Consider the following 18,646-nt stretch of genomic DNA (forward strand, 5'->3'; position numbering starts at 1 on the left):
GTGGTAACTTCTGTCATTGCACTAACAATGACTTGGAATCCCCAAAACTTTAGGAAACCCAATTTTAGAAGTTTTGAGGTTCAAATATTCAAAATTTGAAACAAACCTCAACCTAAACTTCAACTTAGCCTTCCTTAACCAAACCATCCTTGTTTTCCACATGAAAACACCCTTTTTATGTATACAAATGTATTTGCAGGGGTTTGGAATGGTTACCTAAACTAAAATAGGGTCAAAATGCCGAAAATAAGCTTTCCCAGCCAAAATCAGCATCTTCAATCGATTGGAGTTGGGTTCCAATCGATTGAACCCTTCTGAATCGATCCACTGATCGATTCAGTCTTCTTGGATCGATTGGCTGATCGATTCAGCGAGCTTCTGCTCGTGAGAAATGTCTTCTCAATCGATCGGCTGATCGATTGAGGCACTCCAATCGATCCACTGATCGATTGGAGGCCTGAAATTGCTGAAATTCAATTTCAGAAACCCCTAGAAAATTCTACAAAATTCCAAAAATCGTATAAATTTGTGTAGACATTATTTAGGGTATAATTTATCATGGAAAATAGTTTTCTATGAAAATACATCATATTTTCAAAGATTGACACAAACTTGAGAACTTGCAAAAACTTTAGTGTTTTCTTCAAGTTTGTGTCTAACTATTCAATGGTGATTACTATCAAAAGATAGCCTTCACCAAGGTTTTCCAAAATTATTTTAAAAAAATATTTTCAAAACCAATATCCCACCATGTTCCTTAGGCTTAATGCACATGACTTGTATATTAGCTTTCCCAATGATGGGAAAACACATAACTATGTGTTTTGATGAACTTAAAACTCAAAGAAATGCACTAAATCAACATGTTGAGTTTTGTTCATTATCCTAACATCTCACTTGTATCTATTGTGGACAAAACACATACAAGTCATCTTATAGGTCTTTGTGAGATGTAAAATTTGGTTTTGCCCTATTCTAGGGATCATGCATATCTATCTAGGCATTTTAGAGATATTAGACATCCACCTAGGATGTCACTTGTTAATAAGTGTTGTTAAATGCCATTTGTCCTTAAATACAAGGAATTAAACTTAATGCATGATTATGTTATGGCATACATCAAAAGGAAATAATTTTCAAAAGAAAATATCCTATAACTACATGATGTATGAATGTCATGACATGGTATTTTTGAATTTTTCATAATAAAACATGAATGCAAAAATAGACATGATGTCATGACATATGATGGGCAAACAATCATGGCAAGGTTTAGCATAAATAAAATATACCTAGATTTCCTTTTTAAGTATCCTTAACCACTTAGCTAACTCAAAATATACCACTTGTTTTAACTTAAAACGTTAAACCTAGATTGCCCTAAATGCTTCAAAGAAATGCCAAAACCTAAATTGACATTTTTATTTCTCTTGATTTGTTTATGCCACTTAAAAATTAAGCATATCCTCAAATGTTTGCATTTTCCATTTTTCCTCAAGAGTAATCACATAAATCAAGGTCCGGATTGCCTTAAATTTTTAAGAGAATACCAAAATCTCAACTTGGTATTTCTCTAGGTTTTCCCAATTTATGTCATTTTAAGATAAAATCAATTTTTCCACCATTAGACACATTTTACTCTTTCAAAGAGTAAATAATAATTCTATTTCATTTTCAAAGGTTAACAAAAACCTTGAAAATGCTCCTTGAGTGTCAATTTCCTCTAAGTTGGGTTAATTACCCTTCTAATCGGAGTTGACACTCTCTAACCCATCTATGGGGTAGAGAAGATGCTCCTAGGAACCCAACACCTATTTGTGCTCCTTGGATCCTTTAGGTATTCACTAGGGATAACTTCCCTAGATACCTTCCTAGTGACCTTGTTGGGCTTCTAAGAAGCCTTGGTCACATTTTCTAGGTCAACTCTAGGGATAGCCTCCCTTGTGACCTTGTTAGTGACTTTCTTAGACTTCTTAGAAGTCTTAGTCACTTTGTTTGCAAAGATACTTCTAGGGATATCTTCCCTTGTATCCTTGACTTGACCTCTAGACTTAGGGTTTGTTCCATAACTATATGGAACCCTATGATAACTAGGCACATCATTTTTTGCTTTGGTTTTGTATCCCAAGCCTCTATGGCCATTTGATGGTTATGCTCATTTTGCCCTAATAGGATATTTTCCAATCTTTTTAGGGTCTTTTCTAATTTATCAAGTCTTGACCTCAAGACTTGATTTTCCCTCACTAAGTCCTTAGTATTTGATTTTTCATTTGATCCATGAGCATTTTTATTCTTGGGCTTGTATCTATTATCCTTAGTGTTCTCGCCCAAATGTCTATCTACCTTCCTAACCTTAGGTTGGGTAGTCTTAACATGTAGGGCCACATACTTTTCCTTAATGCCCTCATGCTTTCTATTCTTATGGTAAATTGCATTAAAATGATAAAAATTAGAACTATCATGCTTTTTACCATAATGTAAAGGGGTAGGCTTAATAAATGTTACCTTCTTCTTTACCTTGGAGGCTCCCCCTTGACTAGTGCCTCCTTGAGCCTTGACCATCTTCTTCCCCTTGGGGCATTGACTTCGGTAATGCCCTTTTTGTTGACACAAGAAGCACACAATGTGCTCCTTGCTCTTCTTTGTCCCGGGGGTGGTCTCCTTGGGCTTCTCCTTGCCCTTTTGTGTCACTTGACCCTTCTTCTTGGCCAAGTTGGGACACTTGCTCTTGTAGTGCCCACTTTCCCTACACTCAAAACATATTATATGATTTTTATTTTTAATTGAAACATTTATACCTTCTTGTGTAGGGATGGCACTTGCTCCTCCATTTGATATTTCTTGAATTTTGGAGGTGACACCATCTTCTTCTTCTTCACTTGACCCGGATGTGGAGGCCTCTTCTTGCTCCGGGTTCATTGATCTACACTCCCCCTCAATCCTAGAGGTGGAGGCTTCATCATCTTGTATATGGAACAAGGAGTATGCTCCCTCCTTGTTCTCTTCATTGCACTCCCTTGAAGATGAAGCTTCTTGGACTTCTTCTTCGGAGGTTGAGCATCTCTCAACCTCGGAGTCCTCCTCTTGGTCTTGCTCCAAAGAGTCACCCTCTCTGGATTCTTCTTGCTCTTGTACAGTGGAGGGGATCTCTTCATGAAGCTTGGCCAATTTACTCCATAATTCCTTTGCATCTTCAAATTCTCCAATTTTGCAAAGGATGGTGCTTGGCAATAAATTGACCAAAAGCTTGGTCACTTTGTCATTGGCCTCGCACCTTTGGACTTGCTCTTGGCTCCACTTGCTCCTCTTGAGAACTTTGCCCTTTGAGTTTGTTGGAGTCTTGAAGCCTTCCATAAGAGCAAACCATTGCTCTATCTCCATCATAAGAAAATTTTTGATTCTTGATTTCCAAGAATCGAAGCTCGTGGAAGTGTATGGTGGAGCCACCCTCGTGTCGAATCCGAGCCCATCTCGGAATTCCATTGTAGAAGTTGAGCTTTTGAATTTCTTTGACTTTGACAATTTTGCTTCAACTTCTTCACCCTCTAGCTCTTCTTGTTATGCTTGACCCTTCCGGCGATGATTCCGGTGAAGAGCGGCCTCGCTCTGATACCACTTGTTAGGACCGAAAAGTAGCTAGAGGGGGGGGGGTGAATAGCTTCGCGTGTGCTCGTCGTGCTTCGTTGCTTGTTTCTTCAAAGTGATGCGCAGCGGAATACAAAGAAACAAACTACAACAATGCTAAAAATAGGATTTTACTTGGTATCCACCTTACAAGAGGTGACTAGTCCAAGGATTCACGCACACACACACACCTCCACTAATAAACACTCCTTTTCGGTAACTACCGAAGGCGGAGAAGCCCTACAAGACTCTCAATACAAGTAGAAGAAAGGGTAGTAAAGAATAAGCAAAAGCTTACAAGAGATGCAGTAAAAACCCTAGCTTCTTCTTCTTCTCGTTGCAACTCGTCTCTTGACTTGGATGAACCTCCAAGAACCTTCAAGAACTGGCCGTGAGGAGCTTAGAGAATGCTGGGGAGGAGCTGTGATGAATCTGGAATGAATCGGTGAAGTTATGCTGAAGGAATCGCACGCCAACAGCTATAAACGACGCCAACGGTTGAATCCCAATCGATTGGATTGCTCCCAATCGATTGGGGAGGCTTTGGATCGATCCACGGATCGATCCAGAGCGCCTCTGTGCTCTGAAAAATGTCTGGATCGATCCACGGATCGATCCAGCGCTTATCGCGCGAAGCAGCAGCGTCCCAATCGATCCACTGATCGATTGAGACCTCTGGATCGATCCACTGATCGATCCGGAGGCTTTCTGTTCGCTGGGAAAAGCTTGGATCGATCCGGAGGCCTGGATCGATCCACTGATCGATCCAGAGGCTTTCTGTTCGCTGGGAAAAGCCTGGATCGATCCACTGATCGATCCACTGATCAATCCACTGATCAATCCACTGATTGATTCAGCTCTTGGTTTTTACCCAAAACCAAGTCCCAAGCCTCCCAAACCAACATCCGGTCAATCATGACTTGTTGGTACATAAAATCTAGCATCCGGTCACCCTTGACCAGCTAGGACTCTCTCACCAAGTGTCCGGTCAATCTCTTTAACCCACTTGGACTTTTTTCTTCTTGCCAAGTATCCGGTCAATCCCTTTGACCTACTTGGTCTTTTCTTCCTTGTGCCAAGTATCCGATCAATCCCTTTGACCTACTTAGACTTTTCACCAAATGTCTGGTCAACCTTGACCCATCTGGATTTCCCTTGCCTGGCTTCACTCACCAGGACTTTCATACCGCCTAGCTTCACTCACTAGGACTTTCTCTTCTGCCTGGCTTCACTCACCAGGACTTTCATACTGCCTAGCTTCACTCACTAGGACTTTCACCGTCAAGTATCCAGTCAACTTTGACCTACTTGACTCTTCTTCATCCACACTGATCAGTCCCTGATCAGACTCTTCCCACATAGACAACTGCACCTACATTGTCCATGTGTCTACCTGTATTGTCAAACATCGAAACCATGACCAAGACTCAAGCTTGGTCAACTAGGTCAACCTTGACCTGACGGATATTGCACCAACACTGACCTGGTTAAAATCCAGTGCTGAAAACACTTTCAGACTAGTATCAGTCGACTGCAAGAAGTACCAGTCGACTGGCCCCATGAAAACGAGCTTACAAAGGCATTCTGTGCTCAAAAACACTGTTACCAGTCGACTCAAGTCCCTAGCATTGGTTTCCTCTTGATGTAAGTCCTAGTTTTGGCTTCCTCTTGATGTATTTGGCCATACTAACCCACAATGCATCCCTAGCATTGATTTATATGACATCTATACATCCAAAACCAATTATCATGCTATATGACCCCAATGTCATATTTCTAAGCATGAAACATAAACCAATTGTGCCAAATCCCTAGGTTTGAGACTCAGGTCCGTCTCCAAATCACTTGACACATTCCATGGCTCGTCTTAACTCCCAAGTAAAGCCCACCTGAGATCCATTGGCCATGGGTCCTAACTTGACTCTTTAAGCTCCCGCTAGAGCTCTTAACCTTAACCACCTCCCTAGGTGACTCATCCACAATTGCTAGGCCACATTGGTGTACCTCTGGTGACACTTAGCCTACAAACCTAACCTTCTTAACCTTGGACACCTTGTCCTTGGTTAATTTAACCTTACCATTAAATGACTTTCCCTTGCCATTTATTGACTTCTCCTTGCTATAGTCATATGCAACCCTAGCATACGACTTTCCTTTAGCATTATAGACACTAGATCGGTATCCCAAACCCGATCTATCATTGTTGGGTCTTTGACTACCCAACACCATACCTAAACCCTTAGATCCAACATTGAATCTTTCTAGGATTTTCTCCAAACGATCAAGCTTTGCCTTCAAATCTTGATTTTCCCTTTCTAGGTACCTAAACCTAGAATCAACATGTCCACCTTGGACATTCCTAGACCTACCCTTTCTAGGCATGTGTCTCCCCTTCTTGGGATTAATGCCTTGGGTTTCCTTCGGTCTACCATCTCTAGATTTATCATGAATGAGTCTCCTAGGATTTTGATCTACAATTACCCTACTCCTATCATGATATTTGAAACCAAAATTTTGCATGGGTAAATAATAAGAATCATTATTTTTCCTAGCATGCATGGGAGTATAAGAATTTGAATTACGATTCAAGTTAGAGTATACTTCCCTTACCCTTGAAGCTCCCCCTTGACACTTGCTTCTCTCCTTCTTCTCTCATTTCTTTAGATGTGCTAGCTTCTTAATCTCTCCCTTCTTGGGATATTTGGTGTGGTAGTGGCCCTTCTCTCCACACGTGAAGCATATGATGCGCATCCTCCTTCCTTAGGTTTCTTCATTCCTACAACCCTTGTTAGTATTTAAATTAACTTGAATGAGTTTAGGAGTTACCTTCTTCTTATCCATTGGACACCTACTCTTATAGTATCCCTTCTCATTGCACCTGAAGCAAATTATGTGGTCCTTTGACTTCACTTCGGTGGAGGTGCTTGCTAGGTTGATCACTTCCAAGACCTCTTTTCTTCTTCACTTGTCTTGGAATTTTCTTCAATTCTTGAGGATATATATGATATCTCATCTTCCTTTTCCTCCTTGGATGTTGAGCGTGACTCAACTTCCATTTGCTCCTCCTCAACTTGAGCAATTAAACTCATCTCCTTGGGTTCTTCTTCTTTTTGTGTAGGTTTAGGTTCTTCCCGTAGAACCATCTTCACCTTGCTCCACAAATCATGAGTGTTCTTATATTCACCTACACCAATTATCACATTAGACAACAATATATCTATTAAGATTGATATTACCTTTGAGTTTGCCTCCGAACGTGAGGTTTGCTCTTCTGTCCAATGTCGTGGTCGGAGTCTTTTTCCCTTCTTGTCTCTTGGGACTTCAAACGGGTCGTTGATCACCATCATGGTATCCCAATCTATGTTGAAGAAGACTTCCATCTTCATCATCCAAAATGTGATGTCCCCAAGGCTTCCTCCTTCAAACTTTGGAGGTGCTATTAAGTCGGCCATCTTCTTGCTTCCTCGGCGATTAGTCCGAAGGAGAGCATCCTAGCTCTGATACCACTTGTAGGGGATGATAGATGGCCGACTTGAAGGGGGGTTGGATAGACGGCGCCTCCAAATCGATCGCTTCTCCTACGATGTTAGCTTACGCAGCGGAATACAAACAAAACAAACAAGCTAAAGGCTAAAACTAAAAAAGGAAATGCAAACCGCTAACATGTTCGTTTAACGTGGTTCAGAGATTAGGGCTCCTACTCCACGGCGTGTCCTTGAGGTGGGCGATCCCGATCCGTCGATGGATTAGCCCCCGACAAACTCCGGCTATCTCAAGTAGCTCCTTGTAGGTGGAGAAACCCCACCACAACACTCACAAACACTTGAGAACAAGTAGACTATTAATTAGGGTTTACCACCACTAATTTCATCAACTATAACCAAGCTCCCAAGCTTTGGTTATATAGGTCGCGGATTGAAAACTCCGCCTACCAGTCGACTGCCAAAACATGCAGTCGACTGCCCTCTATGAAAATTCGACCGTTATATCCCAACGGCTCGATACCAGTTGACTGCTAAAACTAGCAGTCAACTGATCCACACTGACCGAATGAACAGAAGTATTCTGTTCGCTCCCAGTTGACTGCTCGGTCGACTGCACCAGTCGACTGCTAAAACATACAGTCGACTGCTACAGTAGCACTACAGTGCTACTGCAGTAACGCTACAGTACTGTTACAGTAACGCTACAGTATTGCTACAGTAAAAATTCTAAAGCTAGGATTTTACTCCGAGTACAGTCTCTCGTGCACTCGTACCCTCACCCTTATGACTCACTTGACGCTTCTTTGCAGCCTTGACCTCTTGCTTTCAAGCCTACTTCTTTTGGCTCTCGTCCCTCGGATGCATTCAAGCACGCAGCTCGTCCCCAATGCCATCCTTCGCGTATGCCTCGAAGTCGCTTCCCTCGGCCCTTGTCCTCGTTGCCTTGTCCACGGTTCTTCGGATGCTCCATCCTTCACCGGACCCGAAGCCGTCGACCTGAGTGACATGTGTATCCTGCAGTCCTGTACAACTCAAGTACACATATCAAATAACAAGAGTGAACCTAACTTAAACCCTTTGCCCAAACACTAAAACACATGGTCCCACGGACTATTGGGATTGCTCGAACAGAGGGGTCCTCAGCCGAGCAGCTACCCCGTTATGTCGAGCAGAGGGATCATTGACGTATCTCTTAATATCTTTCTGAGAGATGGTGTCACTGACACAAGACATGATCAACAGACGGATCACGACAGAAGCTTCCACTATTCAATCAGGGATTTGCATACTTTGTTAAGGTATGATGTCAATGATACTTTTCTGACATGTCCTTTCATGGGGTGATTGGGAAAGCGTGCTCATGCCTTGGAAAGTGTGCTCATGCCTTGGATAGCGTGCTCATGACTTAGAAAGTGTGCCCACGTCTTGGAAAGCATGCACGTTACCCACCATGACACTATATAAAGAGAGGTTCATGAATCGACGAAGGTATGCGTTATTCACTATTCGCGCATTGCTCTGTTTTCTTCCATCTTTTCGGTGACTGACTTGACCGTCGGAGGACAACGCCAGGGATCCTTTCCCTGACTTGACACTACGTTTCTTGTTGTGCAGAGTGGAGTGGATTCTACACGCGGTCAACCTAGAAGCCACATCCCCAGTCAGCCATCTCCATGATTTTCGGACAGGATCATATGATTTACAATATATAGAAGCTACTCAGTAGCCGTTACAATATGTAAAAGCTACAACATGTTTATAGTGAGTTTAGAATCTAGGGTCTTTGAATACTATTATATCAACATAATATTTAGTAGCTTGGCTAAAATTATTTAAATTTTATCAAAATCACTTTCAAATAATTGTAGAAATTATTACATAGTTGCTACAATCAATATAGCAACTACTGGGTAACTTCCATATTATGTAAATCCTAAATTCATTCTAAACACATTGTAATAGCTACTTTATATCTTCTACATTGTCCCCAAGGCGTAGCATAGATGGAGGTACATGGCTTTGTGGCCGAGAAGTCCAGGGTTCGATCCTCAGGATATCATTGTCTGGGGTTAGCATCCCGACCATGTGCTTTTAACTATATATCTATATTTACCTTTTTTTATATCCGTAGGACCAGCTCTAGGGAATCGCTGATATAACGATTTTATATATATATTTTTTACTTTATATCTTCTACATATATATTGCACTAGCTATCTAAATGTTTCTGTTGGGTCAAATATATTTTTAGGGTAAAATCATTGATGAATATCCATTTAATTTTGTTTTTTTTTTTTGAAAAAAACAAACAGAAATGCTAGTTTGCTGTTGCTCTTAATATGAAATGTATTTTGATTTTTTGTCCATTTTTTATTAAAAAGATATTATCCTGGATAAATGATTGAGGCTTCAGCCATAGCAAATGCAGGGCTTGGTGCGATGGTAAATAGATGGATGATTTTTCCAAATAACAAGAGTTCGATTTATACATCGAACAAATAAACGTCTACGAGCCACTCGTAATATTAGACCGTCTCCCGGTTTATCAATGACATTTTTTCTTCCGAATTATCGTCATGCCTGATGATATTGCAGCCTATTTAATGCTCTTGTCGAACTTTATTATGAACTTTTATGGAGTTTAAACTGACCACAATCGTCGTTTCATGTCTCTACTACTCATATCTCGTATCAAGTGGCTCCGAGGGAAGGGGAGAATCTTCCTCGATGCAAGATTATGCGGCCACGTTTTTTTTTACTTTTTGGGTCGTGGGGGGAGAGCCCCTCGCTGAGTTGGTTTTTAGCGGAGCACAGCTGTACATCTCGTGCGAAGCGAAGGCCACATCGAAACGTACAAAGCTTCCCCATACTTCCACCAGCCTTTCTGTCTTCACAAGGTCCCACTCTCTCATCCCGTGTGAACAAAGGTACCCTGTCGGTCCCACACGAACAGTGTGCCAAACAAAGGACAGAATAAAATACGCAGCAAGCCGATTGCCGTTCACCCGTCCCCAGGGGCCCGCCACGCCAGCCAGCCAGCCAGCAACTTAACCCGAGGCTCGAAATAATTTGGCACGTTGAAGTGTTGAACTCCTTCTGTCAGTTATCGGATTCTGGATGAGAAAGGGAGATCCGAATCCGAAACGGAGTTGGCTTCTCCTCGTGTCGCTGTCGTCGATCTGCCTGCACAACCGACACGGGTCAAACGCGCGCCTGTAATGAGTCCGATCCGAATCCGATATTTCTCTCGTTAGCAGGGGCAAACCCGTCAATTCACAGCACCTCGCTGTCAGCGCACTCCACATTTCGCTGTCCATTTGATCTCTCGCATTTATAACCATTTATTAGGGAAAAATTCATTCCACCCCATTATTTAGCTTATTTATGAAAACATCTTTCTAAATTTTAAAATATCAGATTTCCCTATGAGTTACCAAGTTTATATCCCTTAATCCCTAACCCAACTTTTTTTTTCACATTTTATGTGACAATTCTTGCCTCCCCTATCTTAGGAAAATTGGACTCTACTAGACAGTACACTTAAATTGAATGGACACCCTAATTTTACCTGTACAAGCAGTGTCCCAATATGACTCAAGTTGAGTGGACCTCATTGAACCACTTGAATCATGCTGGGGCACTGTCTAAATAGGGAGAATCAAATCTTCTTGTAAATGGAACTTAAATATTTCAGAGATATAAGTGAAAAATATTAAAAATGAGAGAGATATGATAATATATTTTCCCATACAATTTGAAAGCTAAGGATTTCAAGGGCACTTTGACATAATGATAGACTGTGGGGGGTTAAAACGAAATATTGCCATATTTTTCAAAGAAAAGAAATCCCCCAAAAGGCAACCATAAACTCTTTCTCGAGTTCCTCGTTCGATATTTGCTTCGATATCACTGGCTTTTCGTCGGACACGCTGATCTCCTCGGCCGCTGATCGCCGCCGTTCTTCTCCTCAGCTTCATCCGGGTGGGTTTTCACCCCGTTCCTGCTTCCTCCTCTGGCGCCCCTTGGTAGATCAGGGGATGAGGTGATTGATAGAAGGGTGGCGCGGTTGGACCCGGGGAGCGTGCTCGATGGGTAGGTTAGGGTTCCGGGTGGCGTTGGGGTGTGCGGCCGTGTCGTGCGCCATCGCTGCGGCGCTAGTTGGTCGGAGGCTGAGGAGCAGGAGGCAGTGGAGCCGAGCGGTGGAGCTGGTGAGGGAGTTCGAGGAGGCGTGCGCCACCCCTGTCGGGAGGCTGCGTCAGGTGGTCGATGCCATGGCGGTGGAGATGCACGCAGGGCTCGCGTCGGATGGGGGTAGCAAGCTCAAGATGTTGCTGACCTTCATCGATAAACTTCCCGATGGGTGAATGATCTCTCTTCTTTGTTTCGTTTTCCATTTGTCTATTAGAGTTTTGCAGTTTTCTCCTTACAAAAGATCGAAGTTCTCACCTTTTTTTTTTGTTGGATTTCCTGTTTGATGAATCTTGGCTTGGGCTTTAATTGCAGTTATGCAATCGCTTGTGCACTTTGTTGTACTGGCAAAGTGCTCTTTTTTTTCCCTGCTCGTTGCGCCTGTATAATTGATTTTCATTTCTTGCTCGTTGCGCCTGTTGTGTGTTTACAAGAGCTTTGGCTCACTATTCCTGGCTCTCTTGTCAATTTAACCGAGCCACTTTCACAGATAAACTGATTCTAGATGCTGAGTTTTTTGAATTGTCCGTCTGTTTTTTGTTCTGGCTTCTTATCATTTTAGTTTGTAGGTAGCTTGTTAAGTTTCCATTTATTGCTTTTTGGGTGCACATACATAAGATGTTCTCTCATAATTAAAGACTAGAGACAACTTAAAAGAATTATTGTTGTTTTCTTAGACTAGATTACTTTGTTCTACATGCATTTTATAATTATAATCTCGTTTTAAACACATCAAACAAATGCAGTGTTATAATAAGTTGTCCAGGCTGCATTTTATGCAGCTGTCTGTGTATATGATTGAGGGCCATCATGCAACCTATGTTGTTTACTTCATCTGTTAGGATTACACTGCTTATGCAACCTGCATTTGTGAAGAGGCTGAGAAACATAAAATGCTGTTCATTTCAACCAGTTTGGATTGAACGAACCAAATAAAAGCTTCAATTATTACTTGCGCTGAAAATGTTGTTCATTTCAACCAGTTCGGATTGAACCAATCAAATAAAAGCTTCAGTTATTACTTGCGCTGTCTCCCTGTCAAATAATAAATCTTTTACATGCCTCCTAGTCAGGATTAGTTGTGATTACGACACACTTTTATAAACAGAATTTATTTCATAGAGTTATTCTTGGGGAGAAAGGTGAAATATTCGGTCATCTTTTCTTTGATGTATGTATATGTATGCATGTATATGCACGCATTGACAGCTGTACCCCTGTCAAATAATAATGCCTTTTTTTGTTGCCTCCTATTGAGGTTTTGCTCTTGTAGTTTAATACGACATACTTTCTAGACCGAGTTGATTTCATAGAGTTATTTGTGGGGAGAAAAGTGAAATATTGTTGATCTTTCAATGTCAAATCTAGTTGATGTTCTAAATGCTGAAGTGTTCAGTCATCTTTGCTATGATATATGTATATGTGTGCACGTGTGTGCATGTATATGCGCATATTGATGCCACTAAATGCTAATGGTCACCATAACTTTCATAAGCCAGCAATATCTATGTATGTTGATTTCTTCTGTGCCATCGCATCTCTGTTTGAGTTGTTTTGTTTTGATGATTGTGTACTTTCCTTCCAGGAGTGAAGAAGGTACATACTATGCTCTTGATCTAGGAGTTACTAATTTTAGAACCCTACGGGTTCATCTTGGTGGTAAACCATCCATGATATTGAATAACAAAGTTGAGTGTCAACCAATTCCCAAGGAATTAATGACTGGCACAATTGAGGTGGGTAGCACTATCCTGTTTGGCCTGGTTTACTAGTCCTTTTTTTTGTGCTTTAGCTATTTTTTCGGTCACTTGATCATATTATGTGTGCAGGAACTGTTCAATTTTGTTGCTTTGACATTAAAGAAATTTGTCCAAAGAGAAGAAAATGGTGTTGATCAAATTTCAGATAATACAAAAGATCTTGGGTTTACATTTTCTTTCCCTGTGAAACAATTGTCTGTTTCTTCTGGTCTTCTTATTAAGTGGACTAAAGGGTTCTCCGTCAAAGATGATGTAAGTTTTTCTGAACTTATTAATGTCTCGTTGTTGTCACCAAATTCTTGTGATTAGGCTATTTATTTGTTTTCAAGTATACTTCTTTCTGTGTTAAAGTAAATCTAAAGATGAACAAGTGTCTCGTTAGATAATGATATTAGATGCTCAACACCATGTGGAAATTGCTATAAGATAGTGTTTCTCCTTGGAGTTAAGGTACATGCATCCATGAATAATAACAGAGAAGCAGAATAATGTTTAGTTTGAGGTTTTAAAGAGGCAAGTTCTAAAATTCAAATATTGTTAACATTCGACTTAAATTCACAGTAAGCCTTGCTATTTTCCAAAGGGCGAGTTGGTGCAATAGTAAGGTTGACCATTGCAACTTAGAAGACCAAGGTTCAAGTCAAGCAAACAACTTTTCTATTCAAGGGTAAGCCTACACACATTGACTACTCCTATACCCAATCTTGGCAGAACCAGATTCTCTGCTTTGTCCTCGTCACTTTCTAGATTTTATCATGCATCTGTGATAATTAAGAACCCCCCCAAATTTTCAGTTGCTGTGATCATTTGTCCAAGTGTATTAAGATTGTATTGTTTGCTTGTATATTATGGTTATTCAGTCTGTTTTTTATTTCATTGTGCATCTGAAGTAACTTCCTGCTCACTATTTCCTTCAATGCATGATTTCATGTTTCTGTTTCTGTAATGCAGGGAAAAAACTACTCTTTTACCAAATGTAAAGTGTTATTGCTAATTAGATGTGATAGTTACACTTAGTGAGTATAGGTGCTTAAGGAATGGTACATCATTGTCCATATCTGGTATGATTACAAATTTTAAACGGACTGAGAAGTTCTTGATTGGTAGAATGCAGTCAAAAATTTTGTGATTTGGCTAAACTAAGATTAACTCTGGGTTTAGGTTGGAAGGGATGTTGCACAATGTTTAAATGAAGCCATGTTAAAAGTTGGGCTGAACATGCACGTTGCAGCATTGGTATATTCTTAACCTTCTTGTTCCCAGCTTGAATATTTACTGGATTGTATGTACAATTGTAGCCAATATATTACAATTCATAAAACTCATTTTTGTAAATATTTCAAAGACTAGATAAACTGGAGTTGCTTTTGATAGTAGATATATGATATATCCATATTCATTTCAATGCATTCTTTGAGTTAATAAATAAAAGAATGTGTGCATATAATCTCCTGATGTTGTATTTGCCTTACACCAAAATTCTCAGAAGAGTTTACATGTATGTTCCTTCATGTAGAATAAACATTGTCCTTACAATGGACATATCTTATTAAGAGTGTTCAAGTATTCATCGTGTATGTAACTTGCTGCAACATTTGTTTTTAGATGCTGTGAGGTTGTAAGTTACCATTTTATGTTGGCAGGGTAACTGACTTTCGAAAATCCCCACTCAGCACATGGGTTGGTTAAGTGGAAGCGAAACCATGTCACTCCCTCTCCAATTGCATCATCATATTAGTGGGATGAAATGAAGAGAGATAAATCATCTGCCCTTTCTAATCAATAAATCACACCATATATTCAATTCTTATGACTTGCACAGAGTCTGTTAGTCTCCCTAGCTAGCTTTATGTTGTAGCATGAAAACTATTTGATCTTTTTTCCCACTATCTTCAAACAGTCTTTTCGGTTTGCCTATGGACAGCAGAATGTAATTTATTAGGACAGGCAAGATGACTATTTATACATTTTGTAAATTGAAATGTCTATTTTGCGTACAAGTTCGGATGTAGATAATTATTATGTTCTAAATTGAGATGGAGTGTCCCAGAGTCATTAGAATTGTAGTTAATGTTATGTAAGTTCTGAATTTGAATTTCAGGATTAAATTGAATCATCTGATATTCAATTTTTGCTGTTAAGAGCGATTCTTAACTTAGAATTTTTATCCAATTTTATATGTGACATGGAATTTATGCTGTTACCTCGAATTTGATATCCACAATTTTAAGTCCACAAATATATCTCCAATATATACATGCATGCATGCATGTATGTATGTATGTATGTATGTATGATACAGACTTCACTTATAATATTGATGGGCAGCATAGCTATGGGAATAATTTTAGTTTCATCAAATTCAGAAAAGAAATAAACCCTTTTATGTTTATGGAAGATCATAAAATTACATTTGTTATATGTTTTTGTAACTTGCTGTGTTAGTTATTTTGTTATCAACATAACTAAGGAGTCATATCTTATTGGTTTGTCTTGTTCATTTCCTTTATCTTTACAGTGGAGCAGTCAAGCTCTTCTATTCATGCAATTTGAAACAATTGTACTTCGGTCTAAGCAGGTGAATGATACTGTTGGCACACTAGCTCTCTGCCATTATGGTGATGAGGACACTGTCGCTGCAGTGATAATCGGAACAGGAACCAATGCTTGCTATCTTGAAAGGACTGATGCAATCATTAAGTGTCAAGGCCTTCTAACAAACTCTGGTGTCATGGTATCTTTCATTGGTTTATTCAAATTATGACATTTTGAGCTTATTTTCTTATGCTGCACGCCACAATGTCAAATCTGATTATAAATCTTTATTTCAAAAATATTGCATTGACTAGGTTGTCAACATGGAGTGGGGAAATTTTTGGTCATCACATCTACCAAAAACTTCCTATGACATCTCTCTTGATAATGAGAGCTCTAATCCCAATGACCAGGCAAGATTTTGTGCTTTATCATGTATGTACACTTTGAACTTGACTGAGAAGCGTTTGATATTGTTTTTGTGATATAGGGTTTTGAGAAAATGATCTCGGGGATGTACTTGGGCGAAATTGTTAGAAGAGTGCTTCACAGGATTGCAGAGGAGTCCGAAATTTTTTCAGATGCTGCACAAAGTTTATCAGCGCCCTTTGTCTTAAGGTATGAGATTGCTGAAACTGTTGGGGATTGCCCCTTCAACTTTTGTGTACTGAATTCTATCTGACAAGCATTTTAGTGGCGTTAGCAAAAAACTAAGTATCGATTCTTTGATTGTTGTTTTTTATCTATCATTATCCATCATGGCAGTTGTTTGACATCTCTTTAATGGATCTTTAGTTACTTTCTTTTATGTTTCCTTGATATTTACCCTGTGCAGTGTGGATTTGTTCTGGTGCATTACTTCTTCGGATATAATGTGAATTGCTCTTAGTTATCAGTTTCTTAGCCAGAAAAGTTAGATTATACTCTCAGATTTTTTGTTTTGACCCTTGGATATGGATTGCGTAATGGGATGATTTACGGGCTGATCGGCAAAATCATTCTTTGTTTTCTTGTTTTTACGGCCTTTACGACCTATGGTTGTAAGGAGAATTTTGGCTTGCTCACGGTCCATAACATTCTAACACCTGAATTCTTAAACCATTCATCAAAGTTTATCTAGTAATAGGGGGATCTTTCTGGTATGATTTTATTTTTTTTAACTTTTTTTTGTTATTTTCTCAATTAATTGGACTTTGTAGGCCTGTTGTTGACATGACATAGGTACCATTAAGAAAAATAAGGTCGAGTGAGTGGCTTCATCTGTGAGAGTAATAATGAGAAGCTCCAAATTAAGCTTACCTACCTTATGTTGGGCTTCGAGTGGTTTCTGTTACATGGGGAGGAAGGAGATTTTGAATCTCAATGGTGACCTCAATGTTGCCGCTCGAGGTGGTGGAGTTGACTGCCCCGCATTACTAGGAAAGGTAAATGATCGTGCCTAGGAGGGGAAAGTCGGGGAACATTAAGAGGAAGAGGACTAGCAATTAGAGTGATAAAAGCTGGATTCTATTATGAGTTATTAGTTAAAGTTACATCATTTGAGTTATTATTTTGGGTGAATGACTAATAGTATGATTTTTATGATAGGGTTGGATTAATAAAAAATTTTGTGGGTAGATGAATTTGAGAATTTGAAGACATTTATGGTAGAACATTTCATCTACATTTCATGGCAGATGAATTGTCCTTTTAATATTTTAGAAAAAAATGCTCATGTAAAGTGTCCTTTTGACATTTCAGAAAAATGAGCTCTTTGATGATTTAGAAAAAAAAAACGCTTTCATTAATTTTTTGCCATACATTTCTTGCTTGAATCCTTTATCAGTGACTTAAAAATCTTGCTTGTTTCTTATGATTACGTACTGGATTTTGCATATTAGTTTTGTATATCAATATTATCCTCAGATACACTTACTCCTTTCAGGACGCCTCTAGTGGCCGCGATGCATGAGGATGATTCACCCGACTTGAGAGAAGTCGGAAGGATTCTGGAAGAACATCTGAAGGTAGACACCATCGCACTTAATTTTTTTTCCCCCCAGTAGGATAAACCATCATACTCGATAGTTCCCTTTCAAACCCATATAGGCCATTATTATTCACATCTTTATCCATTCTCCTGATGCGGCTTTCACCAGATGTATGGAGTTTCCAAGAATGCAAAACGGCTTATCGTTCATGTGTGCGATATCGTCACAAGACGAGCTGCCCGCTTAGCTGCAGCAGGCATAGTAGGCATATTGAAGAAGCTAGGACGTGATGGCAGCGGTGGGGTTGCAAGCGGAAGAACCAAGGGCAAGCCAAGGAGAACAGTGGTGGCGGTCGAAGGCGGCCTCTACACCAAGTACTCCATCTTCAGGGAGTACTTGAATGAAGCCGTGGGGGAGATTCTAGGGGAGGAGGTAGCCAGGTATGTGCTGCTGAGGTGTGTGGATGGATCAGGAATTGGAGCTGCACTCCTTGCTGCAACATATTTATCAGCAAATAGATAAAAAAAAAAAGGAAAAAAAAAAAAGAGAAAAAAAAGATTTTCTATAGAAATGTATCTTCTGTGTAAATTGTAAAGAAAATAGTTGATAATGTATATAAAATTATGTTGTGCAGTTTGTTACCCCATCTGAGTCTTCTAGTCTGATTTTATTTGAGTAAAAGAAAAATCTAAGAAGATTCTTAATTTTTACAAGTGCATGGACGTGGACATTTTAGCCATTTAATGGCAAGGAGTAGACGAATGATCAGTTGTCGCATGTCAAATAGAGAGCAACTTTTTCTGTTATTTATCAAAATATTAACCATTATGAAAATTTAATATTGGATTATGATTAGGAATACACTAAAAAAATCTTAAAATAAAGATGTTAAGTTGGATATGGATGGCAAATTGAATATTCTAATATATAGATGTTAAGTTGGATATCCTAATATACAAGGACGGAAATAAAAATAGTAGAAAGAAAGATGAGGGAAATAAAAATATTAAAAAGGAAATTGAGGTTGAATATTAAAGAAATTTTTAAGAAAAGTATTTAAGAGTATAAGATATCTATTTAGATG

General features: G+C 39.5%; 1 protein-coding gene across 2 annotated transcripts; it reads left to right on the plus strand.

Annotated features, from left to right (window-relative positions):
• Positions 1 to 10,961: 10,961 nt before the first annotated feature.
• LOC122052606 (hexokinase-3-like) lies at positions 10,962 to 18,203 on the plus strand. 2 transcript variants are annotated; one of them, XM_042614206.1, is made up of 9 exons: positions 10,962 to 11,469; positions 12,883 to 13,033; positions 13,127 to 13,309; positions 14,219 to 14,293; positions 15,636 to 15,791; positions 15,907 to 16,005; positions 16,083 to 16,210; positions 17,517 to 17,598; positions 17,731 to 18,203. In XM_042614206.1, the coding sequence occupies exons 1-9, from the start codon at positions 11,198 to 11,200 to the stop codon at positions 18,082 to 18,084; spliced, it is 1,500 nt and encodes a 499-aa protein (XP_042470140.1). In that variant the 5' UTR covers positions 10,962 to 11,197; the 3' UTR covers positions 18,085 to 18,203. The 2 variants fall into 2 exon arrangements, with proteins under 2 accessions (XP_042470140.1, XP_042470141.1); XM_042614207.1 differs by lacking the exon at positions 14,219 to 14,293.
• Positions 18,204 to 18,646: the final 443 nt, after the last annotated feature.

Source organism: Zingiber officinale, chromosome 3A (genome assembly GCF_018446385.1).
Source record: "Zingiber officinale cultivar Zhangliang chromosome 3A, Zo_v1.1, whole genome shotgun sequence".
In the NCBI taxonomy this organism is placed as follows: Eukaryota; Viridiplantae; Streptophyta; class Magnoliopsida; order Zingiberales; family Zingiberaceae; genus Zingiber; species Zingiber officinale.

Excerpts from the sequence above, each read along its gene's own strand:
- LOC122052606 (XM_042614206.1), top strand. The coding sequence starts at position 11,198 with ATGGGTAGGTTAGGGTTCCGGGTGGCGTTGGGGTGTGCGGCCGTGTCG. Across the intron at positions 13,310-14,218 it reads GGTTCTCCGTCAAAGATGAT|GTTGGAAGGGATGTTGCACA; the intron begins GTAAGTTTTTCT and ends CTCTGGGTTTAG. Across the intron at positions 17,599-17,730 it reads TTCTGGAAGAACATCTGAAG|ATGTATGGAGTTTCCAAGAA; the intron begins GTAGACACCATC and ends GGCTTTCACCAG.